The sequence below is a fragment of the Mustelus asterias genome, chromosome 19, assembly GCF_964213995.1.
Source record: "Mustelus asterias chromosome 19, sMusAst1.hap1.1, whole genome shotgun sequence".
Lineage (NCBI taxonomy): Eukaryota > Metazoa > Chordata > Chondrichthyes > Carcharhiniformes > Triakidae > Mustelus > Mustelus asterias.
The window spans coordinates 28084627-28104826 of NC_135819.1; the positions used below are offsets into that span (position 1 = coordinate 28084627).

The window sequence follows — 20200 nt, forward strand, 5'->3', positions numbered from 1 at the left end:
ACACTACTTCCTATCTTGCTTCCTGTAAGAATTCTTCCATTCTCTCGGTTTCAGTTTCTCCTTCGCATGCCACTTTCCATGTGTCTTACGATATAGCTCCCTTTTTCTTTTTAATCTTTCCCAGGAAGTAGACATTACTGGCTTGGCCAACATTTACTGCCCATCCTTAGCTTTCCTTGAGAGAGTGGTGGTGAGCAGCTTTCTTGAACCACTGCAGTTGGTGGTGTAGGTGTACCCATAGTGCTGTTAGGAAGAGTGTTCCAGGACTTTGAGCCAGCGACAGTGGAAAAGAACAGCAATATATTTCCAAATTACCGTGGTGTGTGCCTTGGGAGGGAAGCTTTCAGGTGGTGATGTTCCCATGCATCTGCTCCCCTTGACCTTCAACGTGGTAAAGGTCACAGGTTTGGAAGATGGAAACTAGAAGTAGGAGTAGGCCATTCGGCCCTTCGAGCCTGCTCCACCATTCATTTTGATCATCAAATTCAATATCCTGATTCCCCCCCCCCCCCGTCCCCCCCATCTCCCCCCCCCCCCCCCCCCCCCCCCCCGTCTCCCTTGATCCCTTAGCCCCCAGAGCTATATCTAATTTCTTCTTGAAATCAGCCATTTTGACCTCAACTACTTTCTGTGGTAGTGAATTCCACACATTCACCACCCTCTGGGTGAAGAAATTTCTCCTCACCTCAGTCCTAAAAGGTTTATCCCTTATCCTCAAACTATGATCCCTAGTTCTGGACTCTCGGGAACATTCTGAATCTGCTCTGTCTAACCCTGTTAGAATTTTATAAGTTTCTATGAGAGCCCCTCTCGCTCTCCTAAATTCCAGTGAATATAATCCTAACTGACAGTCTCTCCCCTTATGACAGACCTGACACCCAGGAATCAGCCTGGTAAACCTTCGCTGTACTCCCTCTATAGCAAGAACATCCTTCCTCAGATAAGGATACCAGAACTGCACACAATACTCCAGGTGTGGCCTCACCAAAGCTCAATACAATTGCAGTAAAATATTCCTGTCCCTATATTCAAATCCTCTTGCTTTGAAGGCCAACATACCATTTGCCGCCTTTACTGCCTGCTGAACCTGCATGCTTTCAGCAACTGATGCACAAGGATACCAAGGTCTCGTTGAGTATCCATCTCTCAATTCACACCCATTTAAGTAATAATCTGTTCCCCTATTATTGCTATCAAAATGGATAACCTCACATTTATCCACTTTATACTGCATCTGCCACGCATATGCCCACACACTCAGCCTGTCCAAATCACGCGGAAGAATCTCTGCATCCTCCTCACAGCTCACTCACCCTCCCAGCTTTATATCATTTGCAAATTTGGAGATAATACCATCAGTTCCCTCTTCCAATTTGTTCATATATAATGTCTAAATAAACCACATCACTGGTTCTCCTCGGTCAACTCTTACTAGTTACGTCCTCAAAGAATTCCAATAGATTTGTCAAGCATGATTTCCCCTTTGTCAATCCATGCTGAGTTTGTCTCATTATACCACTGCCTTCCAAATGCTGTTGAAGGAGCCTTGGCGAGTTGCTGCTGTGCATCTTTTGGATGCTGCCACTGTGCATTGGAGATGGAGGGAGTGCACGTTGATGGTGGGTCGGGTGCCAATCAAGTGGACTGCTTCGACCTAGATGGTGCTGAGCTTCTTGTGTTGTTGGAGCTGCATTGATCCAGGCAAATAGAGAGTATTCCATCGCACTCCTGACTTGTGCTGTGTAAATGGTGGACAGACTTTGGTGAGTCAGGAGATGAGTTATTCTTCACAGAATTCCTTGCCCCTGACCTGCTGTTGTAGCCACAGTATTTGTGCGGCTGGTCTGGTTCACTTTCTGGTCAGTGATAAACCCCCAGGATTTCAATAGGAGGATTCAGCTATTGTAATGCTATTGAACGTTGTGGGAAGATCATTGCATTCTCTTGTTGGGGATGGTCATTGCCTGGCACGTGTGGGGCAAAAATGTTACTTGCTATTTATCATAGAATCTCTACTGTGCAGAGGCTATTCGGCCCAGCAAGTCTGCACACTCTGACTGAGTATCATAACCAGACCTTATCCCTGTAACTTCACATATTTACCCCGCTAATCCCCCTAACCTATACATCTTGGGACACGGGCAATTTAGCATGGTCAATCCACCTAACCTGCACATCTTTGGACTGTGGGAGGAAACTGGAGCAACCAAATGAAATTGGAGCAACCAAATGTACAAACTCCACTGTCACCAAGGCTGGAATTGAACCCGGGTCCTTGGTGCTGTGAGGCAGCAGTGCTAACCATTTTGCCACCATGCTGCCCACTAACAGTCCAAACCTGAATATTGTCCAGGTCTTGCTACATTTAGGCATGAAGTGCTTCAGTATTCTGAGGAATCATGAATGGTGCTGAACATTGTGCAACCAGCAACAAATATTCCCACTTCCAACCTTATGATTGAAGGAAAGTCATTGATGAAGCAGATGAAGATGGTTGGTCCTAGGACACTACCCTGAGGAACTCTTGCAGTGATGTCCTGGAACTCTCTGGATAGCTCTGTCTATAACTTGGTGCTAATGCCACTTGGCACACAAGTAGCCTTGTGTTGTAGCTTCACCAGGTTGACACCTCATGCCTTGTGCTGCTCCTGGTATGTCCTCCTGCACTCTTGATTGAACTGGTTTGGTGGTAATAGTCGAGTGGGGCATATGCCAGGCCATGAGGTTCCAGATCAGCTGCTGCTGATGGCTCACAGTGCCTCATGATTGGCAGATCTGTTCAAAATTTGTCCCATTTTACATCCACCTGAAGAAGGTTTACACCAGCCCAAGCATGCTGCTACACAAGACTTACCAATCCATCTGCTGCTAGCCTCCCATCATGCCGCCTAGTTGTTTAAGACCACCATGCCAGAGAATAACAGCTCTATGACAGCGGGAATAGAACCCACCCAACACCATTAAAAACCACTTCCTCATCACAAATCTCTCAGCCCACTCACCCGACTTCAACCCGCTGCGCCAACATTGGGCACTCCTCAACTGTTTCCGCACTGGACAAAGCCTTTGTGCAGCAAATCGGCACAAGTGAATAAAACCAAATTACTGCAGATGCTGGAATCTGAAATCAAGAGAAAATGTTTGGAAATCTCAGCAGGTCTGGCAACATCTGTAAGGAGAGAAAAGAGCTGACGTTTCGAATCCGGATGGCCCTTTGTCAAAGCACAAATGGAACAAAGAACAATACAGCACAGGAACAGGCCCTTCGGCCCTCCAAGCCCGTGCCGCTCCCTGGTCCAAACTAGACCATTCTTTTGTATCCCTCCATTCCCACTCCGTTCATGTGGCTATCTAGATAAGTCTTAAACGTTCCCAGTGTGTCCGCCTCCACCACCTTGCCCGGCAGTGCATTTCAGGCCCCCACCACCCTCTGTAAAATATGTCCTTCTGATATCCGTGTTAAACCTCTTCCCGGCCCTCACCTTGAACCTATGATCCCTCGTGAACGTCACCACCGACCTGGGAAAAAGCTTCCCACCGTTCACCCTATCTATGCCTTTCATAATTTTATACACCTCTATTAGGTCACCCTTCATCCTCCATCTTTCCAGTGAGAACAACCCCAGTTTACCCAATCTCTCCTCATAACTAAGCCCTTCCATACCAGGTAACATCCTGGTAAACCTCCTCTGCACTCTCTCTAAAGCCTCCACGTCCTTCTGGTAGTGTGGCGACCAGAACTGGGCGCAGTATTCCAAATGCGGCCGAACCAACGTTCTATACGACCGCAACATCAGACCCCTGCTTTTATACTCTATGCCCCGTCCTATAAAGGCAAGCATGCCATATGCCTTCTTCACTACCTTCTCCACCTGTGACGTCACCTTGAAGGATCTGTGGACTTGCACACCCAGGTCCCTCTGCGTATCTACACCCTTTATGGTTCTGCCATTTATCGTATAGCTCCCCCCTACATTAGTTCTACCTAAATGCATCACTTCGCATTTATCTGGATTGAACTCCATCTGCCATTTCTTTGCCCAAATTTCCAGCCTATCTATATCCTTCTGTAGCCTCTGACAATGTTCCTCACTATCTGCAAGTCCAGCCATTTTTGTGTCGTCCGCAAACTTACTGATCACCCCAGTTACACCTTCTTCCAGATCGTTTATATAAATCACAAACAGCAGAGGTCCCAATACAGAGCCCTGCGGAACACCACTAGTCACAGGCATCCAGCCGGAAAAAGACCCTTCCACTACCACCCTCTGTTTTCTGTGACCGAGCCAGTTCTCCACCCATCTAGCCACCTCCCCCTTTATACCATGAGATCCAACCTTTTGCACCAACCTACCATGAGGGACTTTGTCAAACGCTTTACTAAAGTCCATATAGATGACATCCACGGCCCTTCCCTCGTCAACCATTCTAGTCACTTCTTCAAAAAACTCCACCAGGTTAGTGAGGCATGACCTCCCTATCTCAAAACCATGCTGACTATCGTTAATGAGTTTATTCCTTTCTAAATGCGCATACATCCTATCTCTAAGAATCCTCTCCAACAACTTCCCGACCACGGACGTCAAGCTCACAGACCTATAATTTCCCGGGTTATCCTTCCTACCCTTCTTAAATAACGGGACCACATTAGCTATCCTCCAATCCTCTGGGACCTCACCTGTGTCCAGTGACGAGACAAAGATTTGTGTCAGAGGCCCAGCAATTTCATCTCTCGTCTCCCTGAGCAGCCTGGGATAGATTCCATCAGGCCCTGGGGATTTGCAGTCATTATAGAACAGTACAGCACAGAACAGGCCCTTCGGCCCACGATGTTGTGCCGAGCTTTATCTTGCAGCCACTTATATTCCCTAAAAAACCTAACACTTCCTCCCTTGTAATGGAGATTTTCTCTAACGGGTCAACACTCCCCTCCGAGACACTCCCAGTCAACACATCCCCCTCCTTTGTGAATACCGTGCAAAGTATTCATTTAGGATCTCCCCTACTTCTTTGGGCTCCAAGCATAATTCCCCACTTTTGTTCCTGAGAGATCCGATTTTTTCCCTGACAACCCTTTTGCTCCTAACGTATGAATAAAATGCCTTGGGATTCTCCTTAATCTTGTCTGCCAAGGACAGGATTAAGGAGGGAACCTGGACAGCTAATCAGTGGTTCACATCATTGAAGATTGCCCCTTGACAAAATTCAGCAGAGGGCTCCAGGAACTCCGTTTAGCCACTGCGGAATCTATTGCTGGGTTGGTGATTACTGCGCATGCTTAAAGAAAACACAGTGGGAATGCCACACAACACGATGGAGGGAATCCTCAATGTGAAGACAGTTTTTTTTGTCCAGTGGTCACTCCTACTGATCCTGTCATGGACAGATGCATCTGAGACCGGGAGGTTGATGAGGATGAAGTCCTCCTTGTTGGTTCCTTCACCAACTGCCGCAATCGCAGTCTTGCAGCCACTTCCTTTAGCACTCGGCCAGCTCAGTCAGTAGTGGTGGTACCATGCCACTCCTGTTGATGAACATTGAAATGCCCACCCAGAGTACAATCTGTGCCCTTGCCACTCTCCATGCTTGAAGTGGTGTTCAACATGGAAGAGTACTGATATGGAGGAGTGAGACTGGGAATTCGCCCCATCATGGCTAACCAGGTCAATTGTCTGTTTTGTAACCACGTTTCTGCCCTCATCTGTACCCTGTCTCCTAGAATTATTGTAGAATTCCACTTGTCCTCAGCATCCATCCCTACTTTCCTCAAACTGAGAAGACCAAACACAGATCGGCCATGTTGTGGAACACTTCCATTCGGTTTGCGCGACCGTCAGCTTCTGGTTGTCATTTTAATCCTCCATCTCACTCACTCTGACCTCCCTGTCCTCGGGTGCCTACGTTGTTCCAGTGCCGCTCACCTTTCAAAGGGGACTTTACAGCTACCTGGACATAACATAGGATTTGATCATTTCTATCCCTGCTTTTTTCTTCAGACCAAAACTTTTGGTGGTGATTTAGTTGTTTACCATTTATTTATGCTACCCCTGGAAATATCTTTTGTTTCTTTATTGCCTTATTACTGTCTCTTTTTGTCTTGCACCACACATTTTGTCATTTAATCTCCCTTGCTTACATGTTCTACCCCACGCATAACAGCTTTCCTTCTTGGCCTCAACTCCACTTTCCTGCCCATTCACCATAGCCCTTCAGCCCCTTACTAATTAAAAATCTGTCCACCTTGTCCTTAAATTTACTCGGTGTTCAGCCATACACTGCGCTTTGGGGCAATGAATTCCACAGACTCACGACCCTTTGAGAGAAGTTATTTCTCCTCATCTTTGCTATTTTTTCCAATGTTTGCATGCACTGTCATGGAAAGTGATAGAGTGAAAACATTTCATTATTTATACAGATATCATTATTTGTCAATTTTTTATATTTACAATTGTAATTGTCCAATTATATAATTTTTGCATTGGTCTTAAATCCGATGGATAAATCTACTGTGTTGTACAGTACTGAGCTGCAGAGACCAGAAGATCCCACATTCATTTCCTGGGCTGGAACTGAGGCCATGGCTCTGCCATTGCAGAGCCCGGTAGCCCTAACCTGATACGGTTGTCAGTCTGTTAATTGGCTCAGGCTGTGGCTCCTACCACCATCTGGGAGTTGCCAGTCAATCAGTAGTCCCAGTAATGCCACTGGAAGTGGTGGCCACTGCTGGAATTACATGAGTAGCAGCATGGAGGTCAATTTACAGGTAAGTGGGGCTACTTCACTGGGGCACAGAGGTTGGGGGATGTCGGTTAATCAACAGAGGTAGGGGCTTTGAAAGCCACCCCACCATTCACAAGTCTGCTGTCAACACATCAAGGTTTACGTAGCAGCTTCACCACATGACATGAGGAGGTGGGTAAGTGACAAGCACAGCATCCTCTGCTATGCCAACCAATATTATGCCTCTCCTACTTTTGTACACAATACCGGCATTGATAACGCTCCCGTATGCTTAGCTAACCACTCAACATGTTCTAGTACCTTCAAATATCTGCATACACGAACCCCAAGTCCTTGCACATTCTTTACTGACTGTGACAGTAATTGCCTATTTCTTCTGGCAAAATGTTCCATTAAGTTCCATCTGCCACTTTTGTCTGCCCATTCTACTAGGCTGGTCTGTTTGTATCACCTTCACTTTACCACACTTAACAGCAAATTTTAAAAGCTTAGACATTTTGAATTGGACCAAGCTGGAGAAATTGCGATCTGCCCATATAGGTAACTTGGCTTCTGTTTGGGAGGGACAGCAGATTAACCACACATTTCTAATAGTAGTTTACTACAAATTAAAAAGTGGTGTTGATTGGGCAGTTAGCCTTACTGTTGAATTTTGAGTGTTGAAATAAGTCATTATTAAAATCAAATCCAATTCAAGCACTTGTACTACCGAGTGTAATAAACTACACAAAGGAACCCCTTTTCAATGTATAAAATTGTGTTAGGAGGAGTATTACTGCCAATGTTGGAAATCAGAAATAAAAACAGCAAATGCTGATTGAACTCAGCAGGTCTGGCTGCATCCATGGAGAGAGAAACAGTTAAAGCTTTGAGTCTGGGTGATCCTTTACAAAATGCTGATGATCATTTATGAAGGAGGGCATTTAAAAATGTCATCTGAGACACTCGGAACAAAATGACTGTCAGATTATTCTATGCTATTTCAGTATGTAGGGCAATTATATAGGCAACAAAACCTTACTGTGCTACATATACGTTGTAGCATTGTAGTAGCTGCATTTCCATTCTGGCCCCATGTTGTACCGATTGTCTCCTTGTCCCAGTCTCTTGAAAAATAGTTTGAAAGTAGTTTGCTGAGAATCTAGCATTTATTGAATTACATCAAGTACAAACTTGTAGCCAAAGTACAAATACATGGCAAACCTGCCTGTAGTACATATAAATTGCAATGCTTTTTATTTAAAAAAAACTTACACTGAAAATAACATCAATCTTACTTGCTAATACATAGTATCATGTCCTTTAACAGCCAATAATTGAAAACTGGTACAAAGTTTCAATTATTTAATAATACTAATAATCTGCCATTACAACAGGTTTACAGTTAATTTACAAGTTACATAAAACACTTAAGCGTAAGTAGGCACAGCTGGTTAACGTTCATTAAAAGCACAGTGCATAAAACGCAAGGTACAGGAAAAGATTATATATTTATTGCCAACTTCATTATAAAACGACAAGGAGAAAACTAATCAAAAACACTTGTAAAAGGGTATTTCATCCATACTTCATAATATGACTGACAACTTTGTATCAATGATGCAAGATCATTGAAAAATTAAAGCTGAACATTGTCCTACATTTTGGCATTTAATTGGTCCCTTTTGCTCCTTCAGTAAGGCAGTATCATGATTTCTGGGAATTGGATGAAATCAGCAAGGGGGAAACCCCATCCAAACTAGGGATTGGAATTGGCATGTGTCCATTCACTAGGGTCGGAAACTGAAGATAGAAAAAATGACAAAATTAAAATTACTTTGCAGGATCAAGCAAACAGCCCATTGCTCAATATTTTGGTCACAGAAAAGGCAATACACACTAACATACAGAACAAGTATGGTCTAAATGTAAAGATGACAAAACCTTATTCTAGAACTGCTGCAGCACCACTATTGGCAAGAGTGTAACTTCAGCATAACAAGTTTACACAGACATTTTCTATTACATATGTGGACAGAAATATTTATAATGGATGATTTTCAAATGAATTACATCTACTCACCCCGGTCTAATTAAACTACTTTATCTAATTATCCTCCATCTATGGATTGCACATGGTCTCAAATCCCTCTGTGCAACACCATTACAGACTGAAAATAAATATCTGCTTTTTGTTTGTTTGCTGCATTAATGCTTTGATATATTTCATTTTCTTACACTGCATTTAAAAAATACATTTTGGTGCCAAGAACACAAACAGTGTTGACTGTTTTAAAATAAAGAATTGATCAGATTATTGTACAGCACAAAGTGGTCATTCGGCCCATTATACTTCTGTGTGTTAGTCATAGAGGTTTACAGCATGGAAACTGGCCCTTTAGCCCAACTCGTTCAAGCAGCCCAGTTTTTACCATTAAGCTACTTCCAATTGCCCGCATTTGGCCCATATCACCTATTAACTGTCTAAATACTTTTTAAAAGACAAAATTGTATCCGCCTCTACTACTACCTCTGGCAGCTTGTTCCAGACACTCACCACCCTCTCTGAGAAAAAATTGCCCCTCTGGACACTTTTGTATCTCTCTCCTTGCACCTTAAACCTATGCCTGCTAGGGAAAAAAGTCCCAGTCTATCCAGCCTCTCCTTATAACTCAAACCATCAACTCCCAGTAACATCCTAGTAAATCGTTTCTGCACTCTTTCTAGTTTAGTAATATCCTTTCTATTATAGGGTGACCAGAACTGTACACAGTATTACTAGTGTGGCCTTACCAATGTCTTGTACAACTTCAACAAGACGTCCCAACTCCTGTATTCAATGTTCTGACCAGTGAAACCAAGCATGCTGAATGCCTTCTTCACTTGTGGCTCCACTTTCAAGGAGCGATGAACCTGTAACCCTAAATCTCTTTGCTCTGTAACTCTCCCCAACACCCAACCATTAACTGAGTAAGTCCTGCCCTGGTTTGATCTACCAAAATGTATCACCTCACATTTATCTAAATTAAACTCCATCTGCCATTCATCAATCCATTGGCCCAATTGATCAAGATACCGTTGCAATCCTAGATAATCTTCTTCACTGTCCACTATGTCACCAATCTTGGTGTCACCTGCAAACTTACTAACCATGCGTGGAGACACACGCTGTTCATAGGCCTCCAGTTTGAAAAACAAGCCTCTACAACCACCCTGTTTTCTGTCATCAAGCCAATTTTGTATCCAATTGGCCACCTCACCCTGGATCCCGTGAATTCTTTAAAAGAATTATCCTGTGTCCAACTCTCATCTTTCTCCATAGATTCAAGTAATTACATCATTCCCTTTTGAAAATCATTGCAACTGTTTCCACCCCTCCCTCCCCTTTAGTGCCATGTATCCCAGTTCAAAGCAAGTTTCTGCATAAAGTTGGCTCTGCCTCTTTAACCTTATGTCTGTGCCCTCAGCTTATCAAACCTGTCGCTGCGGTTTCTCCTTATTTACTCTGTCAAAAGCATTCATGAATGTTAACATCTTATCAAATCTCCTCTTAGCTTTCTCTGCTGTTGAGAGCAATACCAGTCTATCCATATTTAGCTGCAGCTCTTCTTCCCTTCAGTAAATTCCCCCCATACTCTAAGACCTTGCTATCTTTTCCAAAGTATGGTGGCCAGAATTGAACACACTAGGTGAGATTTTATGGACTCACTCGTCCTGAAACCATAAAATCCCACCCGAGGCCAACGGACATTTCCATTGTCCACTCCTTGCCCGCTCCGATTCTGAGCCATTGCCTCAACTGAGGCCTAACCAGCATTTGGTAAAGCTTCAGCATAACCTCCTTGCTTTGGCACTCAATACCTCTATTTAGCACTGAAAAGCAATTGGTATGTGTCCATTCACTGGTGTCAGAAACTGGAGAGAATAAATGTAACAAAATTAAAAATACTTTGCAGCAATAAGTAAACAGCTGACTGCTCAGTGCTTTGGTCACAGAAAAGGCAATACACACAAACATGCATTTTTAACATTCTGAATCCGTCCTCACAGGTCTCTGTTCCTCTGCCCTTTTAAAACTGGTTTATATTGCCCCATCTCATTCTTCCAAACAAAATGAATCACTTCCCACTTCAGCCGGAGTCAGACTCATTTCATTTAATCTGCTATGAATCTGCCCATTTCACCAGTGTCTAGGAAAACCTCAAGTCTGTTTCTGTCATCCACAATTTTGCTACGTTTCCAAGTTATGTGTCATCAACTTTGAAATGATTCCCTATCTCTAAACAAGCAGTGATCCCAACACTGACCTCTGGAGGACACTATTGTACACTTCCCTCTCGTCTGAAAAACAGCCAAATACCAATCTCTGCTTTCCTTGTCCCTGAACCAATTCCATATCCATATATACATCAGCTGCCCCACCCCTCACTACTTTAAATTTGAACATCGTCAAAAAGACATTGTAAATCTCTTTATAGAGAATTACCATTTCCAGAATGTACAGAAGTTTTCCTTTGTTTGAAATAATTTGAATTTAAACGAGGAGAGGAAGGAATGTGTCATTAAATAAATTTCTGCTGTTTGCTTCATAGATAGTGATGAAATTCACTTAGTGAAAAAATAACTTACACGGGGAGCCGAGTTGCTATGGGAACCCATATGTGTCCTCGCTGTGCTGAAAAGCTGTTGCTATGGGAACCCGTAAAGGTTCTGGCAATGCTTGCCTTTTCATGGGATGCAGACAAAATTATTTTTCCAATCATCTGAAGACCCCTTCGCAACCTCTTTCTGGTATACTGTCCCTGCTTTCAAACCAAACTGGAAAATTGAATCAACTTACCTTCAGATTTTCACCCCGATTCAACTTCCTATGGCATCTCTCTCAATCTTTTCTTGACTTCTCTGTTTCCATTTATGAGAATAGGATGTCAATAATACCTCCTATAAGCTTACTGACTCCCACATACCTTGACAACACTTCCTCACACCCCACTTCCTGCAAGAATGCTATTCCATTGCAGGAAGCCATTCGGCCCATCGAGTCTGCACCAACTCAATCCCATCCAGGTCCTATCCCCATAACCCGAGCTAGTCCCCCAATACAAAGGGGCACTGTAGCACGGCCAATCCACCCAACCCGTGCATCTTTGGACTGTGGGAGGAAACCGGAGCACCCACAGGGAACCCACGCAGACACGGGGAGAATGTGCAATCTCCACACAGACAGTGACGCAAGCCGGGAATCGAATCCAGGTCCCTGTTGCTGTGATGCAGCAGTACTAACCACTGTGCCACCCAAATGTAATAATTGGTAGAATAATTCCTCCCTGAAATTGTCAATTATTATTTTTGATAATTACTGTCAGTAAACATGATCAATATTTCAATAATAGTTACCCGCCTTGTTCCAATATTGAAAACTCTGCTCCTGGCACAATAAATCAATACAATGCAAATACTGACAAGTAGATTCTGATTCTTCAGATGTTGCCTTTTGTACAATTCTCCTTAACTCGACCAAGGATCAGCAGTTAGCAGCTTGGCCAAGAATTGATACATATCATCATATGTGCAGCAGCTTGGGATGTCTTGTGGTGCAGTGTAGTGTCCCTACTTCTGGTTCTGAAGCTCCAGGTTCAATTCCCACTTCAGAACTTGTTAGCCGGGAAGCAGTGTTTGTAAATCCTTCCATCATTTACCAAATAGTCCCCAAAAGGGGTGGAAAAGGTACGTGAAGATATACAAAGAGCTGTTTCAGTGTCAGACAGTCATGAATTTAAATGATGTGGCTATGAAATAAGTGTTATTATTCTTGGGCTAATTATACATTTATTGAATCGTAAACCAAGATTTTCCAGGCTACAAGTGGTGGATGACTCCATTCAGCTGGGCAGAGGGAGCAGGGCCATATTTTTTTGAACACTAATTCCTATCAAGGATGGCTACTCCCCAAAAGAGGTTCAGACCCAATCATAGGGCAGTCAACTCAGCAGCGCCACCGCTGGCTCTGGCTATTGCTGGGGCTGCACGGGGAGGATGAGGGTGCATTGATAGACAGTGCCTTCATTACCAGGTGAGGGTGCTGGGGCCAGTCAGTGTGGGTGGGAGGGCATAACCAGTCAGGGAGGGGGATGGTCACTATTACTGCAGGGCTCCTTTGTTGGCCAAAAGAATGCCCAAAGCATACCACCACCACTCCCAACACCCCATCCCACACTCCAGAGCCCATTGGGTGGGTGCTGTGGTGGTCTCCTGAGAGGCCCACCCCCACCCCAGCTCCTGATAAAAGCTGAAGTGGGAAGAAACCCTCAATTAGCCAGTCGGACACCCAGTGGGCAGCATGCCTGCCACATTACCCACTCACTACCACTAGCAAAACGGGCATCCTCCAACTGTTTTCCATTTTGCCAGTCTCCCTGCCTCTGCTCATCTCCAAAGGACAAATAAAGTTCAGCCGGTAGACTATTTTTAAAGAAAAGTTGGCAACAGATGATTTGCAAAGCTATAATCTATAATTGCCAATACTGTAAAACTGCTTTTCAACCAAAAGCTATTTATGCACAGTTAGTTTAAGAGTTTGAGGTGATGGTTGTGATATTAAAGTTTAACAATGAACACTTACCTGAAATAAAGACCCTGGACCCTGCAGTCTGGCAGGACTCAAGGGAGCCACTGGGCTTAGTGTACTCCAGAAATGAATACTGGACAGTAAAGGGCTTGGGGTCAACAAAATCCCATTAGGTGTCTATAATGATAAAAAGAAAGTCATTAGGCTATCATTAAGTGGTCTTCTGGCTGTGGCTCAGGGGCATCTCTTTCAACATCGGGTTCAACGGCTTTGGCTGAAGTCCTATTGCACAGCTGTGAGCACAAAGATCTAGGTCGACACTCCAATGTAGTACTGAGGGAGTGCCGCACTGTCAGAGGGTCAGTACTGAGGGAGTGCCGCACTGTCAGAGGGTCAGTACTGAGGGAGTGCCGCACTGTCAGAGGGTCAGTACTGAGGGAGTGCTGCACTGTCAGAAGGTCAGTGCTGAGGGAGTGCCGCACTGTCAGAGGGTCAGTACTGAGGGAGTGCCGCACTGTCAGAGGGTCAGTACTGAGGGAGTGCCGCACTGTCCGAGGGTCAGTACTGAGGGAGTGCCGCACTGTCAGAGGGTCAGTACTAAGGGAGTGCCGCACTGTCAGAGGGTCAGTACTGAGGGAGTGCCGCACTGTCAGAGGGTCAGTACTGAGGGAGTGCCGCACTGTCCGAGGGTCAGTACTGAGGGAGTGCCGCACTGTCAGAGGGTCAGTACTGAGGGAGTGCCACACTGTCAGAGGGTCAGTACTGAGGGAGTGCCGCACTGTCCGAGGGTCAGTACTGAGGGAGTGCCGCACTGTCAGAGGGTCAGTACTGAGGGAGTGCCGCACTGTCAGAGGGTCAGTACTGAGGGAGTGCCGCACTGTCCGAGGGTCAGTACTGAGGGAGTGCCGCACTGTCAGAGGGTCAGTACTGAGGGAGTGCCGCACTGTCAGAGGGTCAGTACTGAGGGAGTGCCGCACTGTCAGAGGGTCAGTACTGAGGGAGTGCCGCACTGTCAGAGGGTCAGTGCTGAGGGGGTGCCGCACTGTCAGAGGGTCAGTGCTGAGGGAGCGCTGCACTGTCAGAGGGTCAGTACTGAGGTAGTGCCGCACTGTCAGAGGGTCAGTACTGAGGGAGTGCCGCACTGTTAGAGGATTAGTATTGAGGTAGTGTTGCACTGTCAGAGGGTCCGGTCCGTACTGAGGGAGCGCCGCATTGTTGGAAGGTCAGTACTGAGGGAATGCCACACTGTCAGAGAGTCAGTATTGAGGGAGTGCTGCATTGTGAGAGGATCAGTGCTGAGGGAGTGCCGCACTGTCAGAGGGTCCGTTCTGAGACTTTGTTGGAAGGTAAGGACTGAGCGAGTGCCGTACTGTCAGAAGGTCAGTGCTGAGGGAGTGCTGCGCTGTCAGAAGGGCAGTACTGAGGGAGCGCTGCACTGTCAAAGGGTCCGTACTGAGGGAGTGCGCATTGTTGGAAGGTCAGTGCTGAGGGAGTGCCGCACTGTCAGAAGGTCAGTGCTGAGGAAGTGCCGCACTGTCGGCGGGTCAGTACTGAGGGAGTGCCGCACTGTCAGAAGGTCAGTGCTGAGGGAGTGCCGCACTGTCGGTGGGTCAGTACTGAGGGAGTGCCGCACGGTCAGAGGGTCAGTACTGAGGAAGGGAGTGCCGCACGGTCAGAGGGTCAGTTCTGAGGAAGTGCCACACTGTCAGAGGGTCCATACAGTGGGAGTGCCGCACTGTCAGAGGGTCCGTACTGTGGGAGTGCTGCTTTGCCTTTTTGATGAGAAGTTAAATCGAGGCCCCATCTATTTTCTCAGGTGGACATAAAAGATATCATGGTCATTATCACATTGTGGGATCTTGTTGTCTGTAAACTGGGTGCTGCGAAAATATTATTCCAACAGTTCTATCATTTAATCATTCTTAATTGGCTGTAAAGTATTTTGGGATGTTCTGAGGTTGTGTAAGGCGCTACTGAAATGTAAGTCCTTGGTTTCTTTAATGAAGCTGAATTTTTTAATGCAGCAGTTGCAGCCATTACCGATATCTGCACTAAACTAATGTCAGTGGAAAGATTCTCTATCACTGCAAACTAACCAGGCTCTCGATTTGTCCCAGTGTGGCTCAGCTCTCCATGTCTCATTCTGGATTTGGGCTCTATGTAAAATATAAATCTTTATATGTTGGAAAGAGCTGAGAACAAAGAAAGCATTTAGAGTCATAGAGGTTTACAGCATGGAAACAGGCCCTTTGGCCCAACTTGTCCATGCCGCCCTTATTTTTTTTAAACCCCTAAGCTAATCGCAATTGCCTGCATTTGGCCCATATCCCTCTATACCCATCGTACCCATGTAACTATCTAAATGCTTTTTAAAAGATAAAATTGTACCCGCCTCTACTACTACCTCTGGCAGCTTGTTCCAGACACTCACCACCCTCTGTGTGAAAAAATTGCCCCTCTGGACACTTTTGTATCTCTCCCCTCTCACTTTAAACCTATGCCCTCTAGTTTTAGACTCCCCTACCTTTGGGAAAAGATATTGACTATCTACCTTGTCTATGCCCCTCATTATTTTATAGACCTCTATAAGGTCACCCCTCAGCCTCCTACGCTCCAGAGAAAAAAGTCCCAGTCTATTCAGCCTCTCCTTATAACTCAATCCATCAAGTCCCGGTAGCATCCTAGTAAATCTTTTCTGCACTCTTTCTAGTTTAATAATATCCTTTCGATAATAGGGTGACCAGAATTGCACACAGTATTCCAAGTGTGGCCTTACCAATGTCTTGTACAACTTCAACAAGACGTCCCAACTCAATGTTCTGACCGATGAAACCAAGCATGCCGAATGTCTTCTTCACCACTCTGTCCACCTGTGACTCCACTTTCAAGGAGCTTTGAACATGTACCCCTAGATCTCTTTGTTCTGTAACTCTCCCCAACGCCCTACCATTAACTGAGTAAGTCCTGATCTGGTTCAATCTACCAAAATGCATCACCTCGCATTTGTCTAAATTAAACTCCATCTGCCATTCATCAGCCCACTGGCCCAATTGATCAAGATCCCGCTGCAATTGGAGATAACCTTCCTCACTGTCCACATGCCACCAATCTTGGTGTCATCTGCAAACTTACTAACCACGCCCCCTATATTCTCATCCAAATCATTGATTTCAATGACAAATAACAGTGGGCCCAGCACTGATCCCTGAGGCACACCGCTAGTCACAGGCCTCCAGTTTGAAAAACAACTCTGTATCCATTTAGATACCTCACCTTGGATCCCTGGACTTGAATTTGGATAGCGCCTTGTACATCCTCAGGATAATCCAAAACATTTTACAACCAAATAAATAATATTGAAGTATCATTGCTGTTCTAGTGTAGAGAAAGCCATGATATGGAGATGCCGGCGTTGGACTGGGGTGGGCACAGTAAGAAGTCTCACAACACCAGGTTAAAGTCCAACAGGTTTATTTGGTAGCACGTGGTTTCAGAGTGTCGCTCCTTCATCAGGCAAGTGATAAAGGAGCAGCTGATGAAGGAGCAGCGCTGCACAAGCTCGTGATTCCAAATAAACTTGTTGGACTTTTAAGAAGTCTCACAACATCAGGTTAATGTAGAGAAATGCAGCAAATGATGTGCAAACAGCAAGGTCCCACAGATAGCACGGAAAGAAATGAGCAAGACGACTGTAGTCGAACAATGCTGTCGTAAGGATGAGATAGTTTAGGTACAGCTGGCATTCATTCCCATGAAGAGGAAAAGGCTGAACAATCAAAACTGGAGCATTCTGGATGCTGACAGATCGACAGGAGGATGGAGCAGAAAAAGTGGATGTGTTGCAAATGGCAGGTTGATCTCACAGGCTGGATAAAGTTCAGAGGTGAAGTGAAGAGACAACTGCTGCCAGCAGCAGGAAAATCGGGATGTTCCCCACTGGCGCTGGCAGCACCTCCCAGGTGTAATTCACCCACCTTTAGAATGGAAAAATGTGCACAATGGGATGATCACTGGGCAGCCTGCCTTAATGAGATTGAAGGAAAAATGTTGGCCTTCAAATGCTACCATGGAATCTTTTCCATCCGTCTCAGGCAGGGTCTCGGTTTAAAAGCTCACCTGAAAGACGGCACCTCCAGCAGTTCAGCATTCACTCAGCACTGCACTGAACTGTCAGTCTGGATTACATGCTGAAGCGTCTGGAGTGCAGCAAACTCACAACCTTCTGAATCTGGTGAAAGTGCCACACACTGAGTTACAGCTGACATTCATTCACAATTAAACCTGTTTATACACAAAGTAATTTTATACAAAAGCTAAATACTGTGGATGCTGGAAATTGGAAAGAAAAGCAGAAAATGCTGGAAAAACTCAGCATTTGGAGCTGGAGAGAGGAAGAGATGTGAGGTTAAAATATTTCTAACTCTCTACAGCTCTGAGGAAGTCATAGGGAATGGAAACTATTTCTCTTTCCACAGATGCTGCCAGACCTGCTGAGTTTGTCCAGCGTTTTCTGTAATTATATACAAAATGCATTTACAAAAGTAACTTCAAACAAACAAGCAACTGGGAAAAGCTACAAGATATGGGAGACAGACTGATGCAGTTTGCAAGGATCTGAGGTGTTGCCAGGAGCGTGCTGTTAGGGTGGAGTAGAGGCAACTCCATTCTGTACCTGATCTGGGTTCTAGCTAGCCTTGGAATACCTCTTGTTGCTGATAATGAGTGTGGAAAATTTACTCTTTCAATCCTTAAAATTAAGAGTTGGAGAAAATAAAATTCATCATTTCAATAAAAAGCCCCTGATTCTGGTGGAAAGTGACATTTTAGAATTGTTTTCACATTCCATTTTGAAAGTGCAGAATTTTGATTCTAATGAATGGAAAATTCTATCGACATTTTTGGATTTGCTTGTCGAGATTTTACAGAATAATACAACACATATATCAATTTGTAACTAAGAGGCTTTGTGTTTGAAAGTTTAATTTACTTAAAACGCAATGTAATTTAAAGTACTGACCTGTGCGGTGAAGAAAGCAGGAGTCAGAGACCCTGAAGGAAGTGCTGGGCTGTTGAGGGCAATGGAGCCTGCATCAGTGTTGGTAATGATTAAAGGTGGAGCTGGGATTTCCAGGCCTTTGGGTTTCTTAGCCTTTGGAAGATGGATCTGTCTCTGCTCAGCCGGACAAGGCGATTTGGCCTTTGATCCTGACGACAGGTTTAGGGGCTGAATCGGCTGCTCTGAATCATAGGCGTCAAGTTCGATAATGCAAGCCTTCTGGTATCCCGTTGAGGAGGTGCTATTTGAGGATGAAGAAGCAACAGGTGAAGAATGTGATGATAAAGGGGGCGATGATTTGGAGGTGAGAGCTGTGAAGAAAGTTGATGCAACCATGGCTTCTGGTGAAGGAGAATGCGACGAAGGAACTGAGACAATGGGCATGGAAACTGACCTCTCACTCTTATTTGTTACAAATCTTATAACAGTCCTGACCTCCTCGGGAGTAGGTTTCCTTGCAATTTTCTCTTCCTGCTTTTCCATTTTGATTGACTTAAAAAAGTCTGACCTGTTCTGCAAAGAGTTAATAGTGAAAGAAGTATATAACCCAGAGTGGATATAATCATTGCGACTGGGACTTCTGCTGGTGGATAATGTAATTTGCTGGTGATCTCTGTTCTCTGAAAGTGACTGAGTGTCACTATCCCTGAGCAAACTGTTTTCCCTGCTGGATTCCAGTGAGTGGGGATCCATTTTTAAAATGTCTGGAAATGAGACAAATTTGTAAACAAACTTCTGGCCAATCACCTTCTTAATAATATTCTGTGGAGGGAAAGAAAAGAATAACTGTTACTGGATTTTGAACCACTTAATAAGATATTTAAACCACATTTAAATAGAAATATTGATCAATTGAAGTATTTAAAATGTTGGAGGAAGAATGGAGATTTTCCCAGGGTTCTCCCACTCCACGGAGGTAATTCTGTTCACACGGAGAAACCAGGTTACCACCAATGGCAGAGCAGGAGACTCCCCAATGAAATTGCCACCTCAAATTTTTTTGTGAGCTTCTGTGGTAGTCAGTTTGAATCTGCGTCAGTAATATTTTTACTCCAGTCTATTGTAAACCTGCCAACCTCGTAGGATCTTGGTCATCTCTCCAACCTATCCAATCCCGATTGGTTATTGGGGATCATTCTATGGATGGCCATCATGTTACTTTTCTGTTCCTGCCAGGTATGCACCTGGACCTCCCAATGTCAATCTATAAGTTACTTCCTTCAAAAACCCCTGAAACACCGGTAATGAGCTCGGAATTCTGGGGTGGGATTGGAGGGGAAAGTGGGCTGGAGTTATGGTGTGTAAGGAATGCTATCATTTGCAAAATGACCATGAGCCTACAAGGTGGGCTATCTTGCTTTACCCATCACGGCAGCTATGATCAAACTATTACCAGTTTAGGAGGGGGATTACTCATGGACGACACTTAACCTGCTACCAAAGCAAAACAAACCCGCCAAATCTATTGTCCTGGGTATTGGTCAGATGCAAGCAGAAATGTGTGATAAAGCAGTTAGGATACTCTGTTCAGCTGCCTTACAGATACTATTCACAGAATCCTCAGCAAAACAAAGGAATTAACAAATAAATTAATACGCAAGCAGATTCCACTGGCTTTTAACTATGGATACTCATAGAACAAAGAACAATACAGCACAGGAACAGGCCCTTCGGCCCTCCAAGCCCGCGCCGCTCCCTGGTCCAAACTAGACCATTCTTTTGTATCCCTCCATTCCCACTCCGTTCATGTGGCTATCTAGATAAGTCTTAAACGTTCCCAGTGTGTCCGCCTCCACCACCTTGCCTGGCAGCGCATTCCAGGCCCCCACCACCCTCTGTGTAAAATACGTCCTTCT

The 20200-nt window shown here is 44.8% G+C and overlaps 1 protein-coding gene across 10 annotated transcripts in view; it reads right to left on the reverse strand.

Moving 5' to 3' along the window:
* Nucleotides 1-7873: 7873 nt before the first annotated feature.
* The window catches only part of elk3 (ETS transcription factor ELK3), a 61616-nt gene continuing 49289 nt past the window's right edge, over nucleotides 7874-20200 (reverse strand). For 7 of the 10 annotated variants that reach the window (XM_078235170.1, XM_078235172.1, XM_078235165.1 and 4 more), the window contains 3 exons: nucleotides 18306-19106; nucleotides 13343-13465; nucleotides 7874-8523 (listed from right to left, as the gene is read on the reverse strand). In XM_078235170.1, the coding sequence (XP_078091296.1) occupies nucleotides 8428-8523; nucleotides 13343-13465; nucleotides 18306-19106 (1020 nt within the window). In that variant the 3' untranslated portion in view covers nucleotides 7874-8427. Of the gene's footprint in view, nucleotides 8524-13342; nucleotides 13466-17404; nucleotides 17517-17960; nucleotides 18036-18305; nucleotides 19107-20200 lie in introns of those variants that run through there. The other 3 variants (XR_013500145.1, XR_013500144.1, XM_078235173.1) reach the window with 2 other exon arrangements.